This window comes from Acanthamoeba castellanii (genome assembly GCF_000313135.1).
Source record: "Acanthamoeba castellanii str. Neff unplaced genomic scaffold scf7180000084761, whole genome shotgun sequence".
Classification (NCBI taxonomy): Eukaryota; Discosea; order Longamoebia; family Acanthamoebidae; genus Acanthamoeba; species Acanthamoeba castellanii.
The window spans coordinates 54,679-76,227 of NW_004457596.1; the positions used below are offsets into that span (position 1 = coordinate 54,679).

The 21,549-nt window shown below is 59.7% G+C and overlaps 9 protein-coding genes across 9 annotated transcripts in view; 3 read left to right on the plus strand and 6 right to left on the minus strand.

The window, feature by feature from the left end:
* Positions 1–2,153, minus strand: part of ACA1_226690 (phosphoribulokinase / uridine kinase superfamily protein) — a gene marked incomplete at both ends in the record, with an annotated part of 2,307 nt that extends 154 nt beyond the window's left edge. Inside the window, 10 exon segments of the mRNA XM_004346437.1 lie at positions 71–211; positions 306–521; positions 609–873; positions 971–1,019; positions 1,103–1,226; positions 1,340–1,496; positions 1,621–1,712; positions 1,816–1,963; positions 2,072–2,122; positions 2,140–2,153. Of these exon segments, the coding sequence (XP_004346487.1) occupies positions 71–211; positions 306–521; positions 609–873; positions 971–1,019; positions 1,103–1,226; positions 1,340–1,496; positions 1,621–1,712; positions 1,816–1,963; positions 2,072–2,122; positions 2,140–2,153 (1,257 nt within the window).
* Positions 2,154–2,383: 230 nt separating this feature from the next.
* Positions 2,384–4,772, plus strand: ACA1_226700 (selenocysteinespecific elongation factor, putative; the record flags this gene model as incomplete). The annotated part of the gene is made up of 10 exons (XM_004346438.1): positions 2,384–2,471; positions 2,551–2,676; positions 2,752–2,900; positions 3,001–3,219; positions 3,327–3,524; positions 3,605–3,800; positions 3,902–3,988; positions 4,083–4,244; positions 4,325–4,424; positions 4,514–4,772. 10 exons carry the CDS (start codon positions 2,384–2,386, stop codon positions 4,770–4,772), a joined length of 1,584 nt encoding a protein of 527 aa, XP_004346488.1.
* An 89-nt stretch (positions 4,773–4,861) lies between these two features.
* ACA1_226710 (uncharacterized protein) lies at positions 4,862–7,332 on the minus strand (the record flags this gene model as incomplete). The annotated part of the gene is made up of 6 exons (XM_004346439.1): positions 4,862–5,554; positions 5,644–5,747; positions 5,831–6,038; positions 6,132–6,289; positions 6,536–6,654; positions 6,872–7,332. 6 exons carry the CDS (start codon positions 7,330–7,332, stop codon positions 4,862–4,864), a joined length of 1,743 nt encoding a protein of 580 aa, XP_004346489.1.
* Positions 7,333–8,366: 1,034 nt separating this feature from the next.
* On the minus strand, positions 8,367–9,524 carry ACA1_226720 (DnaJ domain containing protein; the record flags this gene model as incomplete). The annotated part of the gene is made up of 1 exon (XM_004346440.1): positions 8,367–9,524. One exon carries the CDS (start codon positions 9,522–9,524, stop codon positions 8,367–8,369), a length of 1,158 nt encoding a protein of 385 aa, XP_004346490.1.
* Positions 9,525–10,068: 544 nt separating this feature from the next.
* On the minus strand, positions 10,069–14,116 carry ACA1_226730 (PH domain containing protein; the record flags this gene model as incomplete). Its single annotated transcript, XM_004346441.1, has 14 exons — positions 10,069–10,155; positions 10,225–10,587; positions 10,672–10,880; positions 10,965–11,177; positions 11,275–11,327; positions 11,513–11,745; positions 11,864–12,089; positions 12,163–12,320; positions 12,403–12,524; positions 12,673–12,808; positions 12,912–13,016; positions 13,115–13,252; positions 13,316–13,941; positions 14,056–14,116. The coding sequence occupies 14 exons, from the start codon at positions 14,114–14,116 to the stop codon at positions 10,069–10,071; spliced, it is 2,730 nt and encodes a 909-aa protein (XP_004346491.1).
* A 161-nt stretch (positions 14,117–14,277) lies between these two features.
* ACA1_226740 (GDSL family lipase/acylhydrolase domain containing protein) lies at positions 14,278–15,224 on the minus strand (the record flags this gene model as incomplete). Its single annotated transcript, XM_004346442.1, has 5 exons — positions 14,278–14,366; positions 14,433–14,539; positions 14,605–14,791; positions 14,908–15,013; positions 15,093–15,224. 5 exons carry the CDS (start codon positions 15,222–15,224, stop codon positions 14,278–14,280), a joined length of 621 nt encoding a protein of 206 aa, XP_004346492.1.
* Positions 15,225–15,529: 305 nt separating this feature from the next.
* ACA1_226750 (calponin domain containing protein) lies at positions 15,530–17,678 on the plus strand (the record flags this gene model as incomplete). The annotated part of the gene is made up of 8 exons (XM_004346443.1): positions 15,530–15,674; positions 15,797–16,038; positions 16,135–16,285; positions 16,376–16,415; positions 16,715–16,851; positions 16,960–17,081; positions 17,209–17,295; positions 17,559–17,678. The coding sequence occupies 8 exons, from the start codon at positions 15,530–15,532 to the stop codon at positions 17,676–17,678; spliced, it is 1,044 nt and encodes a 347-aa protein (XP_004346493.1).
* A 362-nt stretch (positions 17,679–18,040) lies between these two features.
* ACA1_226760 (uncharacterized protein) lies at positions 18,041–20,003 on the plus strand (the record flags this gene model as incomplete). Its single annotated transcript, XM_004346444.1, has 5 exons — positions 18,041–18,180; positions 18,272–18,378; positions 18,517–18,671; positions 18,783–19,110; positions 19,228–20,003. 5 exons carry the CDS (start codon positions 18,041–18,043, stop codon positions 20,001–20,003), a joined length of 1,506 nt encoding a protein of 501 aa, XP_004346494.1.
* A 76-nt stretch (positions 20,004–20,079) lies between these two features.
* ACA1_226770 (Histone-lysine N-methyltransferase) lies at positions 20,080–21,519 on the minus strand (the record flags this gene model as incomplete). Its single annotated transcript, XM_004346445.1, is given in 5 exon segments — positions 20,080–20,286; positions 20,538–20,952; positions 21,071–21,296; positions 21,356–21,381; positions 21,392–21,519. The coding sequence occupies 5 exon segments, from the start codon at positions 21,517–21,519 to the stop codon at positions 20,080–20,082; spliced, it is 1,002 nt and encodes a 333-aa protein (XP_004346495.1).
* Between the last annotated feature and the right edge of the window lie 30 nt (positions 21,520–21,549).

Below are 21,549 nucleotides of genomic sequence, written 5' to 3' on the forward strand. Positions count from 1 at the left end.
TGTGTGCACCGGCCATGACGACATTGGTCACCAAGAAGACAACACTGAAGGCGAAGACGTGGGGCGGTACCTTGATCTGGATGAATTCCTTTTGGAGCTCCTTGATGCTCTCCTTGGTGACCTGGAGGCCGTTGGCGTCGTACCACGTCTCCGTTTGGCGGTTGAGTATAGCTCCGATCTCGTACCCAAGCGAAAGCAGACCCGAGATGACCTGCATCAACACACCCATCAGCATCACCATCAGCACTCGTGTGGGCCACATTCCACCAAGCGCCAGAGCCACCACAAGGCAGCGTAGCGCGTACCTTGACAGAGATCTCAAAGTTGACGGTGGGCCGGGTGTTGCACGTGGTGCCCATGATCTCTGAGTAAAAGTGGATGTAGAAGAGGCCCTCCATGCGCCGGATGCGAATCCAGTTCCGTCGGCTTCCCTTGCCCCGCGTGGGCGCCTCGCCCTCTCGCACCGCGCGAGGCGGCGCCAAGTACATGTCCGAGATCTCCTTCACCACCACCGGGCCGGCCTGTGGTGGGCGAAAAAATAATGATTAATGAATACATAAATAAATAAATAAATAAATTGGCTCACAGCTGAGCGGGCCAAGCCGTACCTGAACGCCGCCCTGGTCGCCGAGAATGGCAGGGACGGCCGCGGCAAACTTCTCGTGGTCCCACTCGACGCTGCCCAGCTTGGCCTTGCACGAGTAGATGGGGTCGACCATGGCGGCCATGGGGTTGTAGGTGGAGTGGATCCGTATTTTGGCGGACTGGAGGTCGGGCTCGATGAAGGCCTTGTACATGGGGAACATCACGTTGGTCACCCGCAGCAGGGCGTCCTTCTGCTTCTTGCTCACCGAATGCATGTCTCGCATGATACTGCCCAGGTACCACCACACGAGGGGGAGAAGCGGCGCAGTGAGAACACACACGCACGAGGCACGACACACAACGCGTTGGATGGAAGCGCACGCACCGCTTGACCAAATCGAGGTGAACGCCGCCCGTGATGGCGACAGTGATGTCTGTGCACGCGGCGAACGATGAGCTTCGTAGGTGCGAACGAGGGTATGTGGGGAGTGTGCGGGGGCGGTGGAGCGTGGCGTACCGAGGAGCGGTCGGATGGCAGGGTTGAGCGCGTAGGAGCCCTCGAGGATGACCACGCGCGATGGCGGAGGAGAGACGCGCGCGAATCCCGTTCGCTTGCGCAGCTCCGGGGAGAAGATGGTCACCTGCATGACAGCGCATGGCTTAGAACACGAACACACGACAGCACGCACGCACGCACACACGACGCATGCACGCACGCACGCAACACATATGATAGAGGCGAGGCTTGACAAACCTGTGGGATTTCGATTTCGTTGCCGGCCTTCAGGCCGGTGAGGGCCTTGACCACGAGATCGAATTCGACGAGCGAGATGTCGTCAAAGTTGCCGTCGATGACGCTGTCCACCCTCACGAACGTCTCCAGCGGCATCACGAGCGCGTCGCCAAGCAGCCTGCCCCCGTGACCCGGATCAGTGCGTGCGGTGTGTGTGTTTGTGTTTGTGTGTGCGTGTGCGTGGGCGTGTGGCGTGTGTGTGTGCGCGTGTGGTGCAAATGTCATGCACACGCGTGGCGTACTCGTGCATCTTGCGAGCAAAGGTGGTCTTGCCAGAGCCGGGCGGCCCAGCGACGCCGACGATGATCACGCGATCCGGGCGCTTCTCCCTCATCTGCACGCACGCGACGTCCGCGCAAACACATCAGCGCACGGACAGCGCAGCCATGAAGGAAAGGAAGAGGAGGAGGAAGAGGGAAGAGGGAAGAAGAGGAGACCATCTCGATGGCGCGAATGGCGTGGAAGAAGCCCTGGTCGAACGACAAGACGTGCGGAATGGCCACAAACTCGTCCACGCCGGTCGAGGCGTCTCGCGCAAGTGTCACGTCGAACTCCTCGCCGTAGAAGTCCGGCTCCGCCACGTCCCTGACCCACCAGTACCAAGCTCGGGTCAGTTGAATGAGATGGAGATGAATTAAAAAGATTGGTGCCCATTTCAAAAAAACGAATGGATGCACAAGAAGGAGAAGGTACAGTGTGTCAAGACCCTCAACTTCGGGCTCTGTCTTCTTCTTGGAGGCTCCGCTGCAGTGGGCGGCCACCAGGCCCGCTTCATTTCTTCTGCGGAGATGGTGTGCTTCGGGGGCGAGATGGCCCTCCAAGATTTGCGTCCTTTGCGCAGCTCGACGCGCAGCACCGCCCTCGATATGGTTCACGCGTTCCATCTCTCTCCTCCGCTTCTTGCCGTCGATAGCTTTGATTCACAACTCCTTTGCCGTTGGTATGCAAACAATAAAAACAGAAACAAAAATACAAAAGAAAAGAGTGCTCATCTTTTCTGTTTTGATGGAGGAACCAGCTGCTCCCTCGGCCGCTACGCTCAACATAAACCTGGGCATCCTGGGACATGTAGATAGCGGCAAAACCAGTCTCGGTATGCAAGCAAGCGTGATTTTTATATTATTATTCTTATTATTTTTGCATTAATCAATTTGCATGTTGATGGCGTTCAGCCAAGGCGCTGTCCACGTTGGCGTCTACTGCGGCGTTCGACAAAAACCCGCAGAGCAAACAGCGCGGCATCACGCTCGACCTTGGCTTCTCGGCCTTCACCACCGACCCATCACCGCGCCTACGCGGTTCGTGGTTCACCCCTCGCACACGCCACCTGTGCCACCACCCATCCCGCTCACACCGGGTGGCCGCTCCTCTAGACGCCGGCTATGACCAGGTGCAGTACACGCTGGTCGATTGCCCGGGCCACGCCTCGCTCATCCGCACCATCATCGGAGGCGCACAGATCATGGACCTCGCACTGCTGGTCATCGACGCCGTCAAGGGCATCCAGACACAAACCGCCGAGGTACTCCCTTGTGTGTGTGTGTGTGTGTGTGTGTGTGTGTGTGTGTGTGTGTGTGTGTGTGTGTGTGTGTGTGGGCTGAGCTCATGAGTGCCCTGCGCAGTGCCTGGTCATTGCCGAGATGACGACCGACCGGCTATTGATGGTGCTTAACAAAACAGACATGCTGCCGGCCGACAACAGGGCCGCGCACGTGAAGAAGGCCGAGGAGCGGGTGCGGCGCGGCCTCAAGGGCACCAAGTTCGCCGAGGCGCCCATGGTCGCCGTCGCCGCCTGTCCCGGAGCCGAAGAGGGCGCACCTCCTCTCGGCATTACTCAGCTCGTACGTGGTGGGTGTGTGTCGTGTGTCGTGTGTGTGTCGTGTGTGTCGTGTGTGCGGTGCGTCGTGCGTCGTGCGTGTCGCGCTGACGGTGCACGCACGTGCGTCAGATTGATACTCTGCGGGAGATGACGGAGCTGCCGCGCCGGTCGGCCGACGGTCCGTTCCTGCTGTCGGTGGACCACTGCTTTCCGGTCAAGGGCCAGGGCACCGTGCTCACCGGCACCGTGCTCTCCGGCTCCGTCAAGGTGAACGACACCATCGAGCTGCCCGAACTCAAAGTGCAGAAGAAGGTCAAATCGCTCCAGGTACTGTGCGTGTCGTGTGTCGTGCGCCGTGTGTGCCGTGTGTGTCGTGTTGCTCACGCTACGTGTGCGGCCTCGTCAAGGTGTTTCACAAACCGGTGCCGAGTGCCAAGCAAGGGGACCGGGTGGGCATGTGCGTGACCCAGCTGGACTCGAAGCTGCTGGAGCGCGGGCTGGCGGCCACCCCCGGCTCGGTGGTCACCATGACCAGCGCCATCGCCGCTCTCCGGCGGATCAAGTACTTCAAGCAGCCCATACTCAACCGCACCAAGTTTCATGGTACGTGCCACAGTCACAGCCGCAGCCAAAGCCAACGCACGACACGCACGCAATGACACACGGGTGATGGCTCACACGGTCATTGCCTCCCGCGCGCGCAGTGACGGTGGGGCACACGACCGTGATGGCGACTCCACTCTTCTTCTCTCTTCCCACTGGCGCCCCGCAGGAGTCTGCCCAGCTGCCGAGTACCTTAAGCTCCTCGCTTGACCTGTGTGTTGTGTGTGTGTGTGTGTTGCGAAAGAGCAAAGAAGCTCACGCACGCACGCACGCACGCTGCAGCCACGTTCGACTTCTCGCACGAGTACCTGCGACAGGACGAGATGCTGGCCTCCACAAGGGAACACCGGGTCGGGCAGCAGTGGGCTCTGCTCCGCTTCGAGAAGCCCATCACCTGCCCGCCCAACAGCCTCCTGATCGGGTCGCGACTCGACACCGACATCCGTAAGATTCCCCATTCCTCGCACCAGGTAGCCCTCTTCTTCCGCCGTCTAAGCGCCCATGTCGGGTGCGTGCGCGTGCAGACAGCAGTGCGTGCCGCATTGCGTTCTACGGTCGCCTGCTCGGCGCCGCCGACAGTCCCGACCAAGGCCTCAAGCTCTACAAGCACAAGCAGCGAGAAGGGTACATAAGGATCCCTCTGCCCGGCCTGGCTCACACACGCTGGCCATCTGTGTGTCGTGTCGTGTCGTGTTCTTTTCACTCGCGCACAGGGTGATCGATCGGGTGCAGGATGAGTATACGGTGATCGGCCGGGGCTTCTTCAAGAAGGAGACGGACCTCACCATCTTCCTGGGTCTCAAGGTGGAGGCCTCCACGGGCGAGGTGGGGGTGCTGGAGTCGCCCTTCGGCAAGACGGGCAAGTTCAAGGTGCACTTCCCCCAGGGCGTGCCCAAGGACCCCAAGGCCAAGCTCCACCTCAAGTACCGCACCTTCTTCCTCGCCAGCGACAAGCGGAAGATCGCCCAGTAGTAGTAGTAGGAGTAGGTAGGGGGTTACCACCACCGAAAAGCTAGAACACGAGAAAAAAGTAGTGGTGTTGATGTTTACTTTACTACATTTTACGATCGATCGCAGTTTCGCTTGGCGTGGCCCGCATTGTTGTTGTGCCGTCGTCGTCTGCGTCGATGATGTGCAGTCCTGTCCTTCTGTTCCTCCTCCCCCTCTTCTTCTTCTTCGCCCTCCTCTTCTAATGATCGCCCTTGGTGGTCTTGGACTCGGTTGAAGTGCGTCTTCCCAGCCCCTCCAGGCAGGTTAGTGATGGGTCGCGTGTCGTCGAGCAGCGACGCGATGCTGGGCAGGCGACTGGCCCGTGGCGGACACGACGCCGCCGAGTCCGACGCAGTGGCCTCCGGCGAGCCGGCGGCGTGGCTTCGTCGCCGCGCCCGCTTGGAGCGGTGACCCTCGTCGATGGACTGGTGTCTGAGCTCCCCTGACGAGGGCGGAGAACGGCCCGAAGCGGTGGCGAGGGCTGTGTGGACCATCCACGCGTTGACCAACTGGTCGTGTTGCTGGTGGTGCGAGTGCGGGTGCGGGTGGGTGGGTGTGGGGTTGAGGAGGTGCTGCAGCGACGAAACGGGTGGAGTGGGCGTGGGTTCGCTGGAGACTGGCGGCGCAGCGGCTGCTTGGGCGCTGGGCGATGTCGGGGCGGCTATGGAGTTGAACAGGGTCAGCGCCGAGTCCCCGTGGGGCGAGAACATCGCCGACACGCTCTCGTGCATCGCCTGCTCCGATCCACCGAGCTCTCTGAACCCCTGCACAACACCGGTAGCCGTCGTCACATGTTAGCCTGGATGCTCTCTCTCTCTCTCTCTCGAGAGAGAGGTTGATTGAGGGTACGCACGTGGATCATTTCCATGATCTTGAGCTGTAGCCCCGCGCAGTTGTTGCCGTACTTCCTCGCTATGGCGTTCTTCGGCGACGACTGCTCTCTCTTGGCACCTCCATCTGCGAGCGACACGACACGCGACATGGAATTGGTGGTGCGGAAGAGCGGCGCGATGAAGGTGGTGTGCGGCCTGCTCAAGTACCTTCCTCGGCCTGCGAGAGGTAGAGCGAGTGCGAGAAGACCTCGATGGGCGACGAGGTCACGGAGAGGTCCGCCAGCGAGCCCAGGGCCAGCTCGCTGCAGGTGAGCCGGAAGCAGAGGGAGAACTTGGTGCCGGAGCGCTGCTGGGAGGTGGTCAGCAGCTTGAGCTTCTTGAAGGTCGCCGTGTACACCCCCGAATGCCAATCGCTCTGTGTGGCGCACAAACGGTCAAACGAGATCAGGTGAGTGCGTGTGCGGTGGAGCGTAGTGCGTGCACGTGTGCGGTAACAGACTTTATATACCTTCTCGAGACGCACGGAGGTGACTCCGTCGATGGAGCGGTCGAGGGTGTCGCCGTTGTCGTTACGCACGACGCTGGCCTCGACGAAGACGCCCTCGCCGTCGCGCAGGGCCCAGTGGAGCTGGCGCAGGGCTTCTCCCGACTCACCGCCCGAGAAAGCTGCGGAAAGTAAGAAGCAAGAAGGTGGGTTAGGAACAGCCAAGCATAAATAGTACCTCACCCACAGTGGCTTACCACACAACAGTCCAAACTTTGTGGGAAACACCCAAACAAATAGCCGTGATCGCACCACCGGTAAAATGAAACGAAAATATTAAAATGGTGCATTGCGATTGGCTGGCACATCAGATGATCACGGCGAGGTCAAAAAAAGTTGACAAGAAAGAAGGATCGGCGTGCCTGCACCGGTGGCTTCTGGGCCAGAAGGAAGTGGCGGGACGATGAGGTAGACCGAGGGGTAGGGCTTCAGCAGGCGCTGGTACACCGTTCGGTTCTGTGGTTGCACCCCGATCTGCAGCATCACCCTGTCACCGCCGCAAGCGGTCGGTAAGCTCTCTTGCGAAAACAAAAAGAGGCGCGGTCAAGCGAAAATTGAGCGCGGGTCGCATACCAAAATAGAAAAGGACATAATAAAATTCGACCAATAAACGACGTCTGACAAACTGACAAAAAAAGTTGTCCCAGATGGCACTGCGGGCGTAGTGGGTGGAGGTAGATTGCAGGCTGGGGGGGAGATCGTACTTGTGTTGGGGGGCGGAAGCTTCTTGTGGGCGTGGCGGTGGCGGTGCTGCGCCCGCTGTGGGTGAATTGGTTGGTGGCTGAGGCTGCGGGCAGGCCGTAAGAGTAGCGAATGGGAGCTGCGGCGGCGGTGGCGACTGGTGGTCAAAGTGGTCGGAGTGGCGGTGGGCGTGCGAGTAGAGATGCGCGGCTGCGGTGGCCATGAGAGATTCGTGTGTAAGGTGCGTCGGGGCGGTGGTCTGGTGGGGAGCGAAGAGCAGAGGCGGGAGAGGCGGTCGGTCGTGTGGATAGCTGAGAGTCGGCGGGCCGCGCGTGAATGCGGGCGGCGGGAGCAAGAGACCAGACAGTGGTGGAGGCACAGATATTGACGTAATCCACCGAGGCTGCATCTGGGGCGAGAGGGAAAGAGATGAGGTAGTCGAGGTCTCTGTGGACGAAGCGCTCGTCCCCAGGAAGGGGTTCATGGGGCCTCGAAGCTTCGGGCAGCTGAAGATGACTGGAGTGAGCTTCTTGAGGAAGATGGGCGTGCGGTAGAGGGAGGTGATCGTGCGTGCGCGGTGAGGGACGGGAAAAGCGAAGAGAATGGCGAAGTCGTCGAGGGCGGGGGCTTTGCGGCCTCTTGGCGTTGTACGCCACCCGGCGGTTCAGCGTTGTTCGCTCCTCGTTGTCTTTGTACGCGGAGACGATCTCCCTCTCTGGTTCTTGTGTGCTCTCGGCTGTTGAGATTAATTGCCACTAGCCACTAAAACACACACCCCCAACTGAATGCCAGGGGACATACCCAGGAAAGTTGCCACCGGGTGGCGTGTTGAGCTGAAACAGCCATTCTCCGTCTTCTCGAAAGCCGCGTGTGCGCTGCCTTTCGGGCAGTCCTTGGAACATCTCCGGGCGGATTTCTGGCCTTCGGAAAGCGCCGCATTTAAGATATCTGGCGTGCCTGAACGGTCGGCCTATCCGCACCCCGGATTCCCAGGCGCGGGCCAACATCACGAAAGTTATTTGAATCATGTCAAATAGAACTCCACGGGGCCGTGAGAAGGAAGCCGTACAACAGCCTCGGCCCGCGCGCTTCTCTCCTCTTCTCCTCTTTCTCGGGCACCGAACCAACCCCCCAAAGAGACGCCCTCCACAGACCACCGCGGACGGCTCGCCCAATAACGGAGTGGTGAACAAGAAGAATTGTACAACACGCGCAGCTGGCGATGATGATAGTGACACGACTCTACATTGCAGCGGTCGCGGAGTGCACCACCATCTCCAGCCCTTCTCCTCCTTTCTCCATCTGGTACGCGCTGGAGAAGAAGAAGGGGTGTGTGTAGTGGGCATATCAATCAATCATACGGTTGGTGTGAAGAGATGAAATGCCCACGCAACACAACACGTAGGGGCAGCAGCCGTGGAGGAAAACGTACAGCTTGTTGGTGGCTTGCGTTGCGTGGCTTTTGTTTCCTCTTCGCCGGAGAAGTGAGTGCTCGTCTCGCCGGGGCGGGAGGGAGGCTCAACGGGCCGGACCTGATCGTGGGCCTGGCCCGCCGGGCGTGTTGACGAGTCGCAGGAGGCCCTTCTCGTAGTCGCCTATCTGCTTGTAGGCGGAGTTGATCTGCAAAAACTTGTCGGCGCAGTCGAGGCAGTTGGATTGCTTGTCGGGGTGATACTGGAGCGAGAGCTTGCGGAAGGCCTTCTTGACGTCGGCCATCGGCGCGCCTCTTGCTATGCCGAGGATGTCGTAGTTGGTCTGGAATTCGTCGTAATCTTTGTCGTACGTGACCTCCATCCCTCGCAGGATGAACACGCCCGCCACCATCGCAATAATCGCCAGCGCAAAGAGCCAGCCCCCGATGGAAGAGGAAGACGATGGAGAAGAAGGAGACGACGACGTCGAAGCGGCACCCGGTTTCCGCTTATCTTGCAGCCGCTTCGTGAGAGATGTGACGTATCGATGGCGTCGCCTCCGAATCGTCCTCTGCCGCTTCGCGTTCTCGTTCTCGTCCTCGTCGGGATTGTTGCGCGCCGACAGCTCCTTGAGCTTGCCCTCCTTGTCCTTCGTCTCGACGTGCTTGAAGTAGTCCTTGGCCGACACGATGCACGACGAAGTCTCGAAGCGGATGATTTCGACGGTGGCCATGAATTGGGGAGTGAGATCGCCCGTGTAGCCCGCCTTCCTGATTCCCTCCTCGATCGCCTCCTTCTTGTTCCATCCTCGTGCGAGAATCGTCTCGGGCGGGTAGACCTTGCTGTACTGCGTTGCACCCACCTTGAAGAGGATTCGAATGCCGTGCTTTCCCACTTCCCAATCGTCGAGTTTTTGGATGGTCTTGTAGGTCTTAGGCAAGATGACGCTCGCCGAGCACCGCAGGTAGGGGATGTCCTCTGCCGTGATGGGATTCTGGCGCGGGTCCTCGAACGCGCTCGCTCGAATGGTGCGCAGGAACTGGTCCGAGTGCAGCTGGACCGGCGTCATCGTGATGAGGGAGCCTCGCGCCTCGAACACGTTCCGCTCCTTCCCTTGCGCATCCACCTTCTTCACTCGCTTGGCCCAGGAGATGCACAGCGGGCACGAAGCATCCTGAAATTCAGGAGGGGCGCATTTCTGCTTCTCCAGATGGCTCACTACCGTGTCGAAGCAGTAGTAACACAACTCGCGAGTCGCCTTCATCTCTTCTCTCCTCCAACGCTTCTTCTTTGCTCCGTTTCCTCTTCCCCGCGCCTCGAATCGATCGACGCTCTCTCCTCCTTCCACGCACACGTGTACAAGTGTGTTTTGGCCTCATTTTCCACTGACCTTCATTTTTCCTGTTATTTTTGACGTCGACACCGTCACTCGAACCCACAAGCTTGCCAGGTCAGTGTTTCACCAGGTTGTGAGTGTTATGACAATGAAGTGTGGAAGACTCATCAGTACGTGGAAACTCGAAGGATTGTGCAAAATCGGAGGTGTCTTATTCACACAACATACGCTCAACATGCGAGCAGGCCGCTACTCTTTTCTGCTGGTTCACAGCCTTGCGAGCGTCCTTGGGCTGGTCAGCCTTGCCATCGGCCTGCCACTGCTCATTCCCTACCACGCCCACCAGGCTTAACTCGCGCCTTTTCGGCCAAGTGCGCCTGGTGGCCCCGCCACACGCAGAGAGCCGGACGATACTTGAGCCAACACGGAAGTGGAGCGTTAGCACCTCAGCGTCATGGAAACAACAACACTTTTACAGGGCGGCTTCCACCGTACGTGATCGTTTTCTTGGTGGCAGCGCGTCTTTGGACGTACTCCGTGCCTTTGGGGTGAACACCGTCTATAAAACGGCAGCAAGGGGTTGTTGGCGATGTGGTTAACGCGGTGGATGGTCGGCGGGTCGACGTACATTGAAACTGTCGTCGAGAGACGTGGTCGGCGCAGAGACCTTGAGGCCCACGCGTGGCAGCAGAGGGATGGAAGCAACGCGCGACGTCGGCCTGGCTGGTCGGTCGGCCGCGATGTCGGACGAAGCGTTCGGCAGAGAGAAGTTCCAGTTGGGCTCGTAGTAGTACAGGCAGGTCTTGGTCTTGTGGAGGGCCAACAGGTTCACAAAGTCCTGGCCCTCGGGGCCGGTGACGTAGGCCGAGCACCAGTTGAGCATATCCTGCACCTCCCGGTGGGTGTACTCGCCCATCGAAGGCGGCGCGCGCTTGAGGAAATCGGCGGCGTGCCACTCGAACTCGTTTGGCAGATAGACCTTTCCTTGCGCCTGTGTGTTGTGTGCGTGTCGTGTGTTGTGTCGTGAGTCAGATGATGGAACGAAGGTGTGGAGGTGGCGACCATGAGTACGTACATGCTTGACGACCAAGTGGCGGCAGAGGCGGTTCTGCGTGGCCTGTCGGAGCTGCTGCGCCACCAGCTCGGGCGTGTAGACCACGATTTCGGGGCTGCCCACCACGAGGTACGAGATGGCAAAGTTTAACAGCGGGTTGGGCTCCAGCGCGAAGCCCTCGAGCTCCTTGGACTTCTTCTTCAGGCTCTTCGCGAATCTGCTCCCCACACCTACGAGATGAAGCAAGCTCAGTCATCACCAATCAGTCTAACAACAACAACAACGGAATCGAGTGCATTGCAAGTGTAACAAACCGAAGATGTCGGGCTTGGACATGCGGGCGCGCAGAACGTGGTACTCGATGTCGAAGAGGGAGAGCGTTGCTCGGCCCACGCGGTAGGCCATCGTCTCCAGGTAGCTGAATCGGGGCGATCCGGCGGATGGAGCCCCCATCTCCACGTGTGCGTGGAGCAAGATGACGTGGTAGAGGTTGAGGAAAAACGTGATCACCTCCGCCCCGTTCATTTCTATCACGCCATAACATTTGGAGGTCAACATAATAACATCATCAAACTAACATGTGTGTTGGAAAGAAGGAATCGCCGAAGGGCTGGTGGTACGCACCTCCGAGATAGACTCGCTGCAGCTCGCTGGTGGCCTTCACGAAGTTCTCATACCTGGGGTCGAGGAAAATGCAGGCCACCGCCTTCTCGCCAAACTCATCCATCAGGAACGAATAATCCTGCGGTTCATGGGCAATGTGAGTGAGGGTTCGCGGCGTCGATGATATCGACAACAAATGGGGCTGCGTACGCGGTAGATCTCGAGGATGCGCGTGAGCAGGTTCTGCGCGACGAGGCACGGCGAACCGGCGCTGTCTCGGGCCGGGTAGATGGTGTTGAGGGCCAGCTTACCGCTCTCCATGGCGTCATCGCCATCGAGCACCTTGGGCAGCACGAGGTGCTGGGGTCTTCGCTGGTGGATGAACGCCAGGTTACTGCTCATGGGCGGCGACTTCTGCGCAGTGCTCGCCGCCGACGGAAGGACTCCCCACAGCAGGAACGACACCGCCGTATCCACCACCTCATCAAGCGTCTGTAGTTGCTCGTGTGCGGTGGTGCGTGTGTCGTGTGTCGTGTGTCGTGTGCGTACGTTGGTGTTAGTGTGACAGATTAAGAGAGAGTGGCTAAGCGAAGATGCAGAGGGAACGAACCTGTGGAATCTTTTGGACCTCCTGCAGCTTGGCGAGGTACTGGTTGACGATCTTCTGCAGGTCCTTCGTCCATTCGTCCTTCTCTGCCTTGTTCTTGGCGCGAATGGTGTGGACCTTTTTGACGTCTAGCCGCACCAGCTGGAACGATCTCGCGGCCTTGTCTCCGTGGTCCCCGCCGGCCTTGACACGGACCTCTCGAATCAAGACCAAGTCCATCGGCACCACCCTGCGCGCAGTGCCGCGACCGAAAAGTCAATCAATCGATTGTCATCACACGCGCACGCGCACACTGCTCGTACCCTTTGACGAAGAATTTGTCGTGACGCTTTCGCCTGGCGTAGATGAGCACGTCGTCAAACAGGAAGAACTGTCGCTCCTGCTCCTTCCCCTTGGGCGACAGCTTCACCAGCATGCCCTCTCGTATGAACTGGCGCCGCGTGGACACCAGGTCAAAGTCCTAGTGGGCAATCATCGTGTGTGAGATCACTATCAACCCAACGCTGCGTTGCATTGTCACAATGTGTAGGGTCGACGCGTACATGCAGGTCGGACAGCTGGTAGTATATGCTGAGGATCTTCTGCAGGTCGGAAGATATGACCTTCTTGGACATGATGTAGGCCGTGACGGTGTTCGTCTCCTTCATGGCCTCCACCAAATCGGCTGCAGAGAGAATCGATTAAGAAATAGATCGCGTTGATTGACGAAAGAGAGAGCGAGCGAGGGAGAGAGAGAGCGCACACACGCACATGCATCAACGCACACGCATCAACACACACCAACACACGCACACACGACACACACACGATACCTCTTGCCGGGTATCCCTCGGGTGCGTTGCCGAAGATCTCCTTGAGCATGGCGTGGTACTTAAGCACGCGGTACAGCGGCTTGCTCATGTAGCTGAATATCTGCTTGCCATTGAGCAGAGGATTTTGGTGTGCTTCCTGCGAAGACGACACGACACGCATACGCGCACACACAGTTTAGCTCAAGTGAGCGGCTCCACGCTCGCGATCGGCCGGCGGGCAGTGGGCGCGGGCACGACACCTTCCAGAATGATCTGAAGGCCGGAATCTTCTTGGCGTGCGAGATGACCGAGAAGGACCGCTCGTAGTTGTCGCAGTACATGCAATACAGCTTGTACCACCGTGTCTGTATGTGCCCCGACACCAACAAGTTGTGAGTTACAACATCGCGGCCATGCCTGTAAAAGTAAGGGCACACACGCACGCACGCCCGCCCGCACGCACCATGGCGAGGAATGTCTTGGGTCCGCTGCGGGCCAGGTCATTGTGTACGCTGGCGAACTGCTTCATCATGTCGGAGTTGACCTTGTGGATGAACTCGGCGGTGGAGACGATCTCCATGGTCATCTTCCGGTCGAGCACCTGGCTCTCGCGCAGCGGCGTGATGAAGGCCCGAATGAGGATGTCCAGGTCGCGCAGGTAGACCGCCTCCGAGTCGATCAGCCTACGGAACAGGGCGGTGATGCGTGACGTCATCTTCTCCTTCAGGCGCGGCTTGAGCGCGACCGCTGCGTCGCCCGCCACAGTCCCCTCGGCCGGAGCGCCCGGCGTCACCGCCGGGTCGTCGCGAGCGGCGGTTCTCTGCACTTTGGCGAGCAGCTGCCCGCGCGAGTCGCCGAGCGCCTCACGCTGGGTGTTGCCCATGAACGACTCGAGCGTGATGAGACCGCTGGTGAGGTCCATGTCGTCATCGGTACAGCTGCCGGTCCCCTGATGACGTTCCTCCTCCACCACTTCTTCGTCTTCGTCGTTTTGCAGGATCTCCCCTATCTCCTTCTCCAGCTCGGTCAGCTCGTCGTAGCCGCTGTCGAGCAGCCTGCGCGGGTCCCGCATCAGCTCCGTCGGCTGGGAGTCGTTGCAGAGCAGCTTCCGGGCCTCGTGGACCTGCGCCAGCTGACTGGCGAGCAGATTCGAGCGCTCCTTGGCCTCGTGGCTGTTCTCACCGCCGGTCTCCGCGGTATTGACGGCGGCGATGGCCTCCAACAGATCGGGGGCCGACGTGCTTAGGTTGCCCGACGTCCTGGCCGAGCCGATACCGACTCGCCATACGCCTAGGGGAGAAGATACATATTTTAAATAAGGTAATAAAATATCTATACATATCCATGTTTGTATCGATGCGTAGCCCCAGACCATCATTTGTAAGAGGGGGCGGGGTGCCCTACCTGTTATGCGGGGTCGCACCCCTCTTTCTTCGGCGGCCTTCCCGCCCCATGAGCTGCGCATATTGATGTGTCGCTGCGTCTCTTCTTGTTGTGTTTCCCTTTCAAACGTACCCGCTGCAGCTTCTTCAATTTCTTTTCATGAGAGGTGAAAAACGCACTGCAAGAAAGGAAAGAGCTCTGATCGGGGCTGTTGCTGCACAGTACGGCCTCCGGTGATGGCTTTCAGGGGGCTGAGACCCAGCCGAGTTCACTCATGCGCTCGTACAGCAGCTCACCGAACCGGTCGTAGCCCCTCGCATTGAAGTGTAGCTCTGCACAACAATAGTGGTTGAGTATTGAAGCGGCGCATTGTGGTGGTGGAGGGGGGGGACTAGTACGGTCCTCGTCCCAGATCTGCCGCCGCTCGGGGTCGCTGAGGCCGAAGTAGGGAAGCAGCGCGGCCAGATCGAAGAACTCGGTCTTCTCCTCTGCCTCGGCAAACCGCCTGCAAGTCGAGTGAACGAGCTCGTTCAGTGGGCACGCAACACAGCGCAGCGCAGCGCAACGCACTTGAGGTCATCGTTGATGCCCTTGCGCTTCTCGGCCATGCTCAGGTACTGGCGTCGGTTCTCCATGTGGTGCTCGGGAATGGAGATGGCCAGCGTGCGGCAGCCGTGCGCGTGCGCCGTCTTGTGCAGGCTGCAGATGGTGGTCGCGATCTGCTCTCGCGTCTCATCGCTCCACAAGTCGTTCGTGCCTATGCACACACCGCACACACCGCACACACCGCACACACCGCACGCACGCGCCGGACGGGTGAGCTCGCTGAAGCAGGGTGCGTTGTGTGTGGCATGGTAACACGGGTGAACGAACCGCCGAGGATGAAGACAAAGTCGAAGCCCGGCACGCGCTGCAGCTGCTGCGGAAGTCGCTCCACCATCTCCGCGGTCGTCTCGCCCGACACCCCCGCCTCCACCACCTGTCCAACCACACCACCACCACAACGCGACGTGATCAACACCTTTCCTCTTTCAAAGTCAGCGGAGGGGGGGGGTTACAACCTGCCAGTCGGGGGCCGCCGACAGGAGCGCCCGAAGCCGAGCCGCGTACGGATGACTGGGGAGTCCCACAGACTGGTAGCCCGCGGTTAGACTGTCGCCGAAGGCCAGCACCGCCCCCCTCCTCACCATCGCCATTTTATAAATAATAAAAATTAGTAATTAATAAGTCCAAAAAGAATGTTGAACCAAAGTCCGGCACAGGCGGGCAAAACATGGGCTTGGCTGAGAAAGTTGAAAAAGCGACGGAAATTGAACTCCGTGGCTTGCGTTTCGCCAACAAGCGAGGGCGAGGTAACCTCACATTAGATGAACTAACTCGGACGGCCGCCACGTCAGAAACGGCTACGACTCCAAAGGCGCGAACTACCCCAAGAAAACCTCGACGGACAGAGGGCCATAAAATCTAAGAAAAGAGAGGAAGGGAAGAAGAAAGAATGGAAACGTGGTTGGAATCAGTGGCGGCGTTGCCGATGGCCACCTCGCAAGAACTGAGGTGGGGCGTCCTCCTCGGCATGGCCATCGGCGGCAGCCTCGTTGCTCTTATCAACTACATACGCGACTGCCGACGGCAACACATTGGTTTCGCCCCCTCTCTTCATTTTTGCATTTTATTTTATTTTTTCATTATTTAGATTCAATTTTGACGTAAATAGATTCAATTTTATTACTTGAATTAAATATCATTTTTGGGTGTAATGCAGACAAGTTGGTGGAGGAGAAGGTGGAGCGCATTTTGGCCCTTGTGGAGGAGCGACGCGGTGAAGTGGAGCGCCGCGTGCGCGAGGAGAGCGGCAACGACGCCACCAAGCAGGCCAAGCCGCAAGAAAGCGCCAAGCCGGCGAGCCCCAGCCCGGCCGCCAGCACGAGCACCACCTCCTCCAGCGGCGCCAGCAACGCCGGCTGGGAGCAGAAGCGGCCCTACGCCCCAGCCTCCTCGTCCCAGGTACTCAGCGCAGTCCTCAATCCCCGCATTTCCGGCGTGCGCAGTGCATTAGTGATCGCTTAGTCGCATTTGCAATGCCTGATGGCGCGGTGGCAGCAGAAGTCGTCTCTCCTCAAGACGGCTACGACCACTCGCTCGTCGCCTCTGGCCTCTTCCGCGTCGGCCACTTCGCCTGCACCACCGTCCTCCTCTTCGTCGTCGTCGTCGTCGTCGTCTGAGTCATCTGCGTCTTCTTCCTCGGCTTCAGGTACCCCATCTACGCCCCCCCCCTGCTGCGATGTACCACCCTCGCAGGCTCCTCTCGGCTGACCAGAGTGGTCCACTCTGTCGCGCGCAGGGTCGCCCACCAAGGGCGAGAGGCCCAAGCTGCAGAAATCGTACAGTACTGCCAGTACGTAAAGCCCCCCCCCTCCACTTCTCCCTCCCACTCTCCGTCCGTTTCGGCCGTCAACACTCACGCCTGTCCAACACACACGATACACACAACACACACACAACACACACACGACACACACACGACACACACGACACACACCAGCCATTTGGAGAGGTGAAGACGAGGCCACATTGCGAAAGAGGTGCGGTCACCTGCAGTGCTTAACCGCGGCAATGCCGGTTGGTTTGTAGTGCTCACCATCGTCATCGTCGTTGATGGGGACTGTGCGTCGGCGCGCAGGCAAAACCTGGAGCGGCAGAGCAGCATGCAGAAGCTGTACGGCATGGAGGCCGAGATCGCCAAGAAGATCGAAAAGAAGACCGAGCCGCTCATTGAGCCCATGTGCAAGTGGCTTTATGAAGTCGTAGGCGAAGAAGGTAACCGCGGCGGGAGCTACTGCTCGCTGACATGCGTGTGTCGTGCATGCCGTGCGTGTCGTGCGTCGTGCACGCCTTAGCGTCCCTTACCCCCGATCCGCATTCCAGCCACCGACCAACAGTTTCCGGACAGTCTCAAGAGCGGCCGCCTGCTGTGCGCATTGATGAACAAACTGTGGCCAGGCATCATACCCGATGTCCACACGCGACCCATTGCCCTCCTCGAGCGGGTACCCTCCTCCCCTCTGCTCTGCCTCTCTGGGCGTGCGCCGTGTGTCTGTCGTGTCATGTGTCGTGTGCGTGTTGCGTGTGGCCCACCACTCATCAACTACTCCGCCTACTCCACGTTCTCCGCAGGAAAACATACAAAAGTATCTCGATGCGTGCGCCAAGATGGGCATCAGGAAGGACGATCTTTTCGGCATCAGCGATCTCTACGAGGAGGTACGCGGCTCGGCTGATCGATCACTTTTTATTTTATTCTATTCGTTCCTCTATGGCTTGCCTTACGTGGGCCTCGCCAGCTGGCCGCCCGCGGCGCCTGGGCTGTCAGTCCTTGTCATCCGAGTGCCGGCCGGCTGGCCATTGGTCACCGGGGATCGTTAATGGGTGAGATTGGCGCAAACGTCACTACTTCTGACAAGTGTAATCATCCACCGTTGGTGGTGCGTGCGTGCGTGCAACGTGTTGTGTGTCGTCTGTCGCAGAAATACCTCGCAGGCGTGGTGCAGAACGTGTACGCCGTGGCGCGCTACGTGCAGCAGCGCAAGTCCTGGGTCGGGCCCATCCTCCAACCGCCCGCCGTCGAGAAGGCTTCCGCCGACTGACACCACCACCCACCACGACATGCCCGGTTGGTCCGGTCAGCCGAACAACATCTTCAAGTGAACTTTCAGAGCAACACAGCCCACCCGGCCCTCCCTGGATACGGGGCGACCAACCGCAATCCCCGAACTGGGTGGCTCCACAGTGGCACAGGGGCGCACGAGAAAGTGAGAAGAGGGAGTCGTGCAACTGGCGAGATAGGCGTGTCCACCAGGACCTGGCGCAGCGAGGTCCAGATGCGGTCGTGTCTCGATTCCGGTTGGACGTTCTTCCCCGCATGTGGGCACCACAGAAAGGAGGGGCTACAGTCCTCTTTTCTTTCTCTGTACGCCAGACAGCAGCAGCTCGCTCCGTTCCTCCCCCGATGCGGCATCACCAGCCCGGGTCCCAACAGCCACCACCACTCCCACCTCCCCACTACACCACCTTCACCTGGGCCATGAGTGCGGCGGCCACCTACGCCCCTTCCCCACGACCTCCACCGCCAGCGCCCAGCGAACCCAGGTTTGGCCTTCAATCCCTTCGGAGATCGCTGGCCGAGCTCGAGATTAAGTGGTTTGGTTTGGTTGGTGTTGGGGGGGGGATGTGAACACAGGGCGATGATGCAGATGGGCGCCCAGCCGCCGGCTCGCACGGTCTATCAGCGCGCCCTCAAGCCCAGCCCGTGCGTCTACTTCGTCGTGCCTGCGCTCCCCGCCGTTGGTGCGTCTCGAGAGTGGAGGGTTAGGGTGTACATAGCCCACCCATCCATCGACCACCCTCCACAAGATGAACCAAAAGCGTGCATCCTCACTTACATCCGTGTCACTGTGTTTTGTTTTTACCTCCGCCGCGCAACAGAATCCTCGCAGTTCCAACAGCTGCGACTGCTCCGCCAGACCTTGGACCAGCCCGACGTCGGCGGCGGGGTGTGGGTCGAGGCCGGCCTCGTCGACGAGCAGGGCAACCGCCTCGCTGACTCCCTCGACGGTATCACCGCCGTCCGCCTCCAAAAGGTGCCCGTTTTAGCTCCGAAAAAGAGAAAAGCGATTTTGGGCTGAGGCTCCAGGGTGTGCTCGGCGTGTGCTTAATGCGCTGTACTGTGTTTCCGCGCGTGTTCCACACAGAGCGGGTGGCACGATGGGGTGTACACGGCGACGTTCAAGAAGATCAAGCTTCTCATTACCTCGCAGCAGAAGGCCGGTTCCCAGTTCTGCCTGCGCTTCGCCCTCAAATGCGCCTCGCTCGACCTCGGGCCGCTGGGCGAGATGGCCGTACTGTCCAACCCGATGGCCGTCTTCTCGCACACCCAGTACTTGGGCGGGTCTTCGCCCGGCTCCTCCTCCGCCTCATCTTCATCTTCTTCATCATCTTCTTCTTCGACCATCATCACCCGCAAGTACGCCCACAACCCGGTCGGCCTGCAGCTCAAAGTGATGGAGATGATTCACGTGCGTACAAGCAAAACCCACCCACAACAATGCGTGATGAAGATGAGATGTGGTTTGGTGGCTGAGGGGATTGTGTTTTCTCAACTGTCTTATCTTCTTCTCGTGCGCTTCAATCTTCCAGGCCTGCAAGGATTGGGCGGTTCCGAGGAGGCGCTGCACCAGTGCGTCGCCGCCGTGTTCGCCGACGGCTTCTCCGCCAGCACGATTCCGGAATCTCTACTGGGCCGTTCCACGGAGCCTAGCCGTAACCCAGCAACAACCTCATCATCTGGCGACCCCGCGCGTCCGCCGACAACGCTCTTCGACGCGGCCCACACCCCGATCTCGTCGGTCCCATCGTCATTGGCCGCTCACTACGCGGCCTTTAACAACTGCACCAACGGCCATCGCGCATCGTCGCACTTCCATTCGTCGGCTGACGAGGCGACATTTCTCCCGCCGCCCGAGCCGACCACGTCGTCTCGCGGCAAGAGGCACCGCGGGCTCGACGCTGCCGCAACAACCTCCAGGCCATCAGATCTGGCGGCCCCGATCCAGCCCCAGCCGCTGCTGCCGTCGCTGTCGTCAGCCTTCCACGTCGTGGGGCGCCCGACCACAGTGCCGCCGCTGCTTCCTTCGCTGCCCTCCATCTTCCCCTCCCTCGCGTTCTCGCCACAACCGTTACCTGCTTCGTCGTCAGCAACGCCATTGTCACCGCCGGACGTCGTTGGCGGGCCGGCATCGCTGCGCGGCCTCCTCTCGCTGCTGGGCGAAAAGGTGGCGAGCGACAGCAACCAACGCAAGCACCCGTGGCCAGAGGGCGGCGCCATCGACCACCGGCGACCGCCATCGAGCGCGAAGAGACGGCGAACCAACGCTGGCGCGCGGGCGAGAGCACCCGACAGAGCACAGCGCTGAGTCGCCGCCACACACACACCGGTCGAATGTAAATGAAAAGCACATATCACTGTGCGAATTTGATGTAGAACTAAAACTAAGCAACGGTGGTCTCCTTGAGGCATCGGACGCACTGGCAGACGAAGTTGTACTCGAGGAGGTCGGCCTGGCGTTCGGCCAGCGGTCGGTCGTTCTCGATGTAGCTGTGGGTCAGCTCCTCGCCCTCGGCAATGTCGCACAGTGCCACCACCACCGCCTCCCGATTACGCCCGAACTTGACTTGTGTATTGGGCTCGCACGAATGCTGTGTTGCGTGGTACAGTTCCGGTCAGTTCACCGAAAGTGGGTGGGCGTGTATGTATGGGTGTGTGTTGCGTGTTGCGTGTTGCGTGTTGCGTGTTGCGTGTTGCGTGTTGCGTGTTGCGTGTTGCGTGTTGCGTGTTGCGTGTTGCGTGTTGCGTGTTGCGTGTTGCGTGTTGCGTGTTGCGTGTTGCGTGTTGCGTGTTGCGTGTTGCGTGTTGCGTGTTGCGTGTTGCGTGGCGAAAGGGTGCGTACGTTCATCATGGCCGCAATGGGGAAGAGTCCGAAGCCCTCAAACGGAGGGAACAGCTCCACCGGCTTGTTGTCATCTTCCTCTTCGGCCGTCTCTGCTTCACTGTCCGACCCCCGCTCCGCCTTGCTCTTGCCCTTGCCCTTCCTGTCTCCCTCGTCCTCTTCGCTGTCTTCGTGGTGCTTCGCTTTGGCCTTCTTGTCGTGGGCGTGATGGTGGCCCGAACCGCCGTCGGCGTCTTCGTCCTCGTCGTCGTCATCGCATTCATCGTCATCGCCTTGTATCTGTTCGACCAGCGTGAGCAGCTCCGACATGGCGTTCAGCCTCTCCCAAGTGTTCTGCGTCGTGTGCGCATCGGTGAACGACGGCAGCTCGCCGTTACCCAGCTCGCCCAGAGCCGTTTCTTGCGCCTGTGCCTCCCTGCGGTGACCATCACTACTATTAGCCGTGTGCCGTGTCGTGTCGTGCGTGTCGTGCCGTGTTATGTCGTGTGCCGTGCGTGTGCCGTGTATTCCAGGGGAAGGCCCGCAGGACGTACGAAGGGAAGAGGTGGTCGTGGAGGAGCGTGGCGTAGGTCTGCAGCGGCGACACAATGCGGATGGCGTTCTGGTTCATTTCGAGGAGCCCCAGCAGATGCGAATAAAAGTCAGGCGTGAACAGCTCCGCCAGCGGCCCCTTGCCCTGGCCTGGTGTCGTCAGCGTAGTGTGAGTGGTGGCCGCGTCGCCATCGCCATCGCAGGACGCCACAGTGGTAGTGGCAGTACCTTCGGTGAAGAACGGCGAGGGAGGGAGGAAGAGGGCCATCGCTAGCGACGTGTAGGACTCGTCGAGCAGTTGCTGTAGCATCTCCTGCGAGAACTCATCGTCGTCTTCGTCGTCTTCGTCTTCGTCGTCGCCATCATCGCCGTGGTCGTGCGCGGCTGCCTTGCGCGACTGTCGGGCGGCGGTGATGACCTCGAGCCAGGGGCGGTGGCAAAACGAGTCCATGAAGCGCTGGGCGTACCCCAGATCCAACCC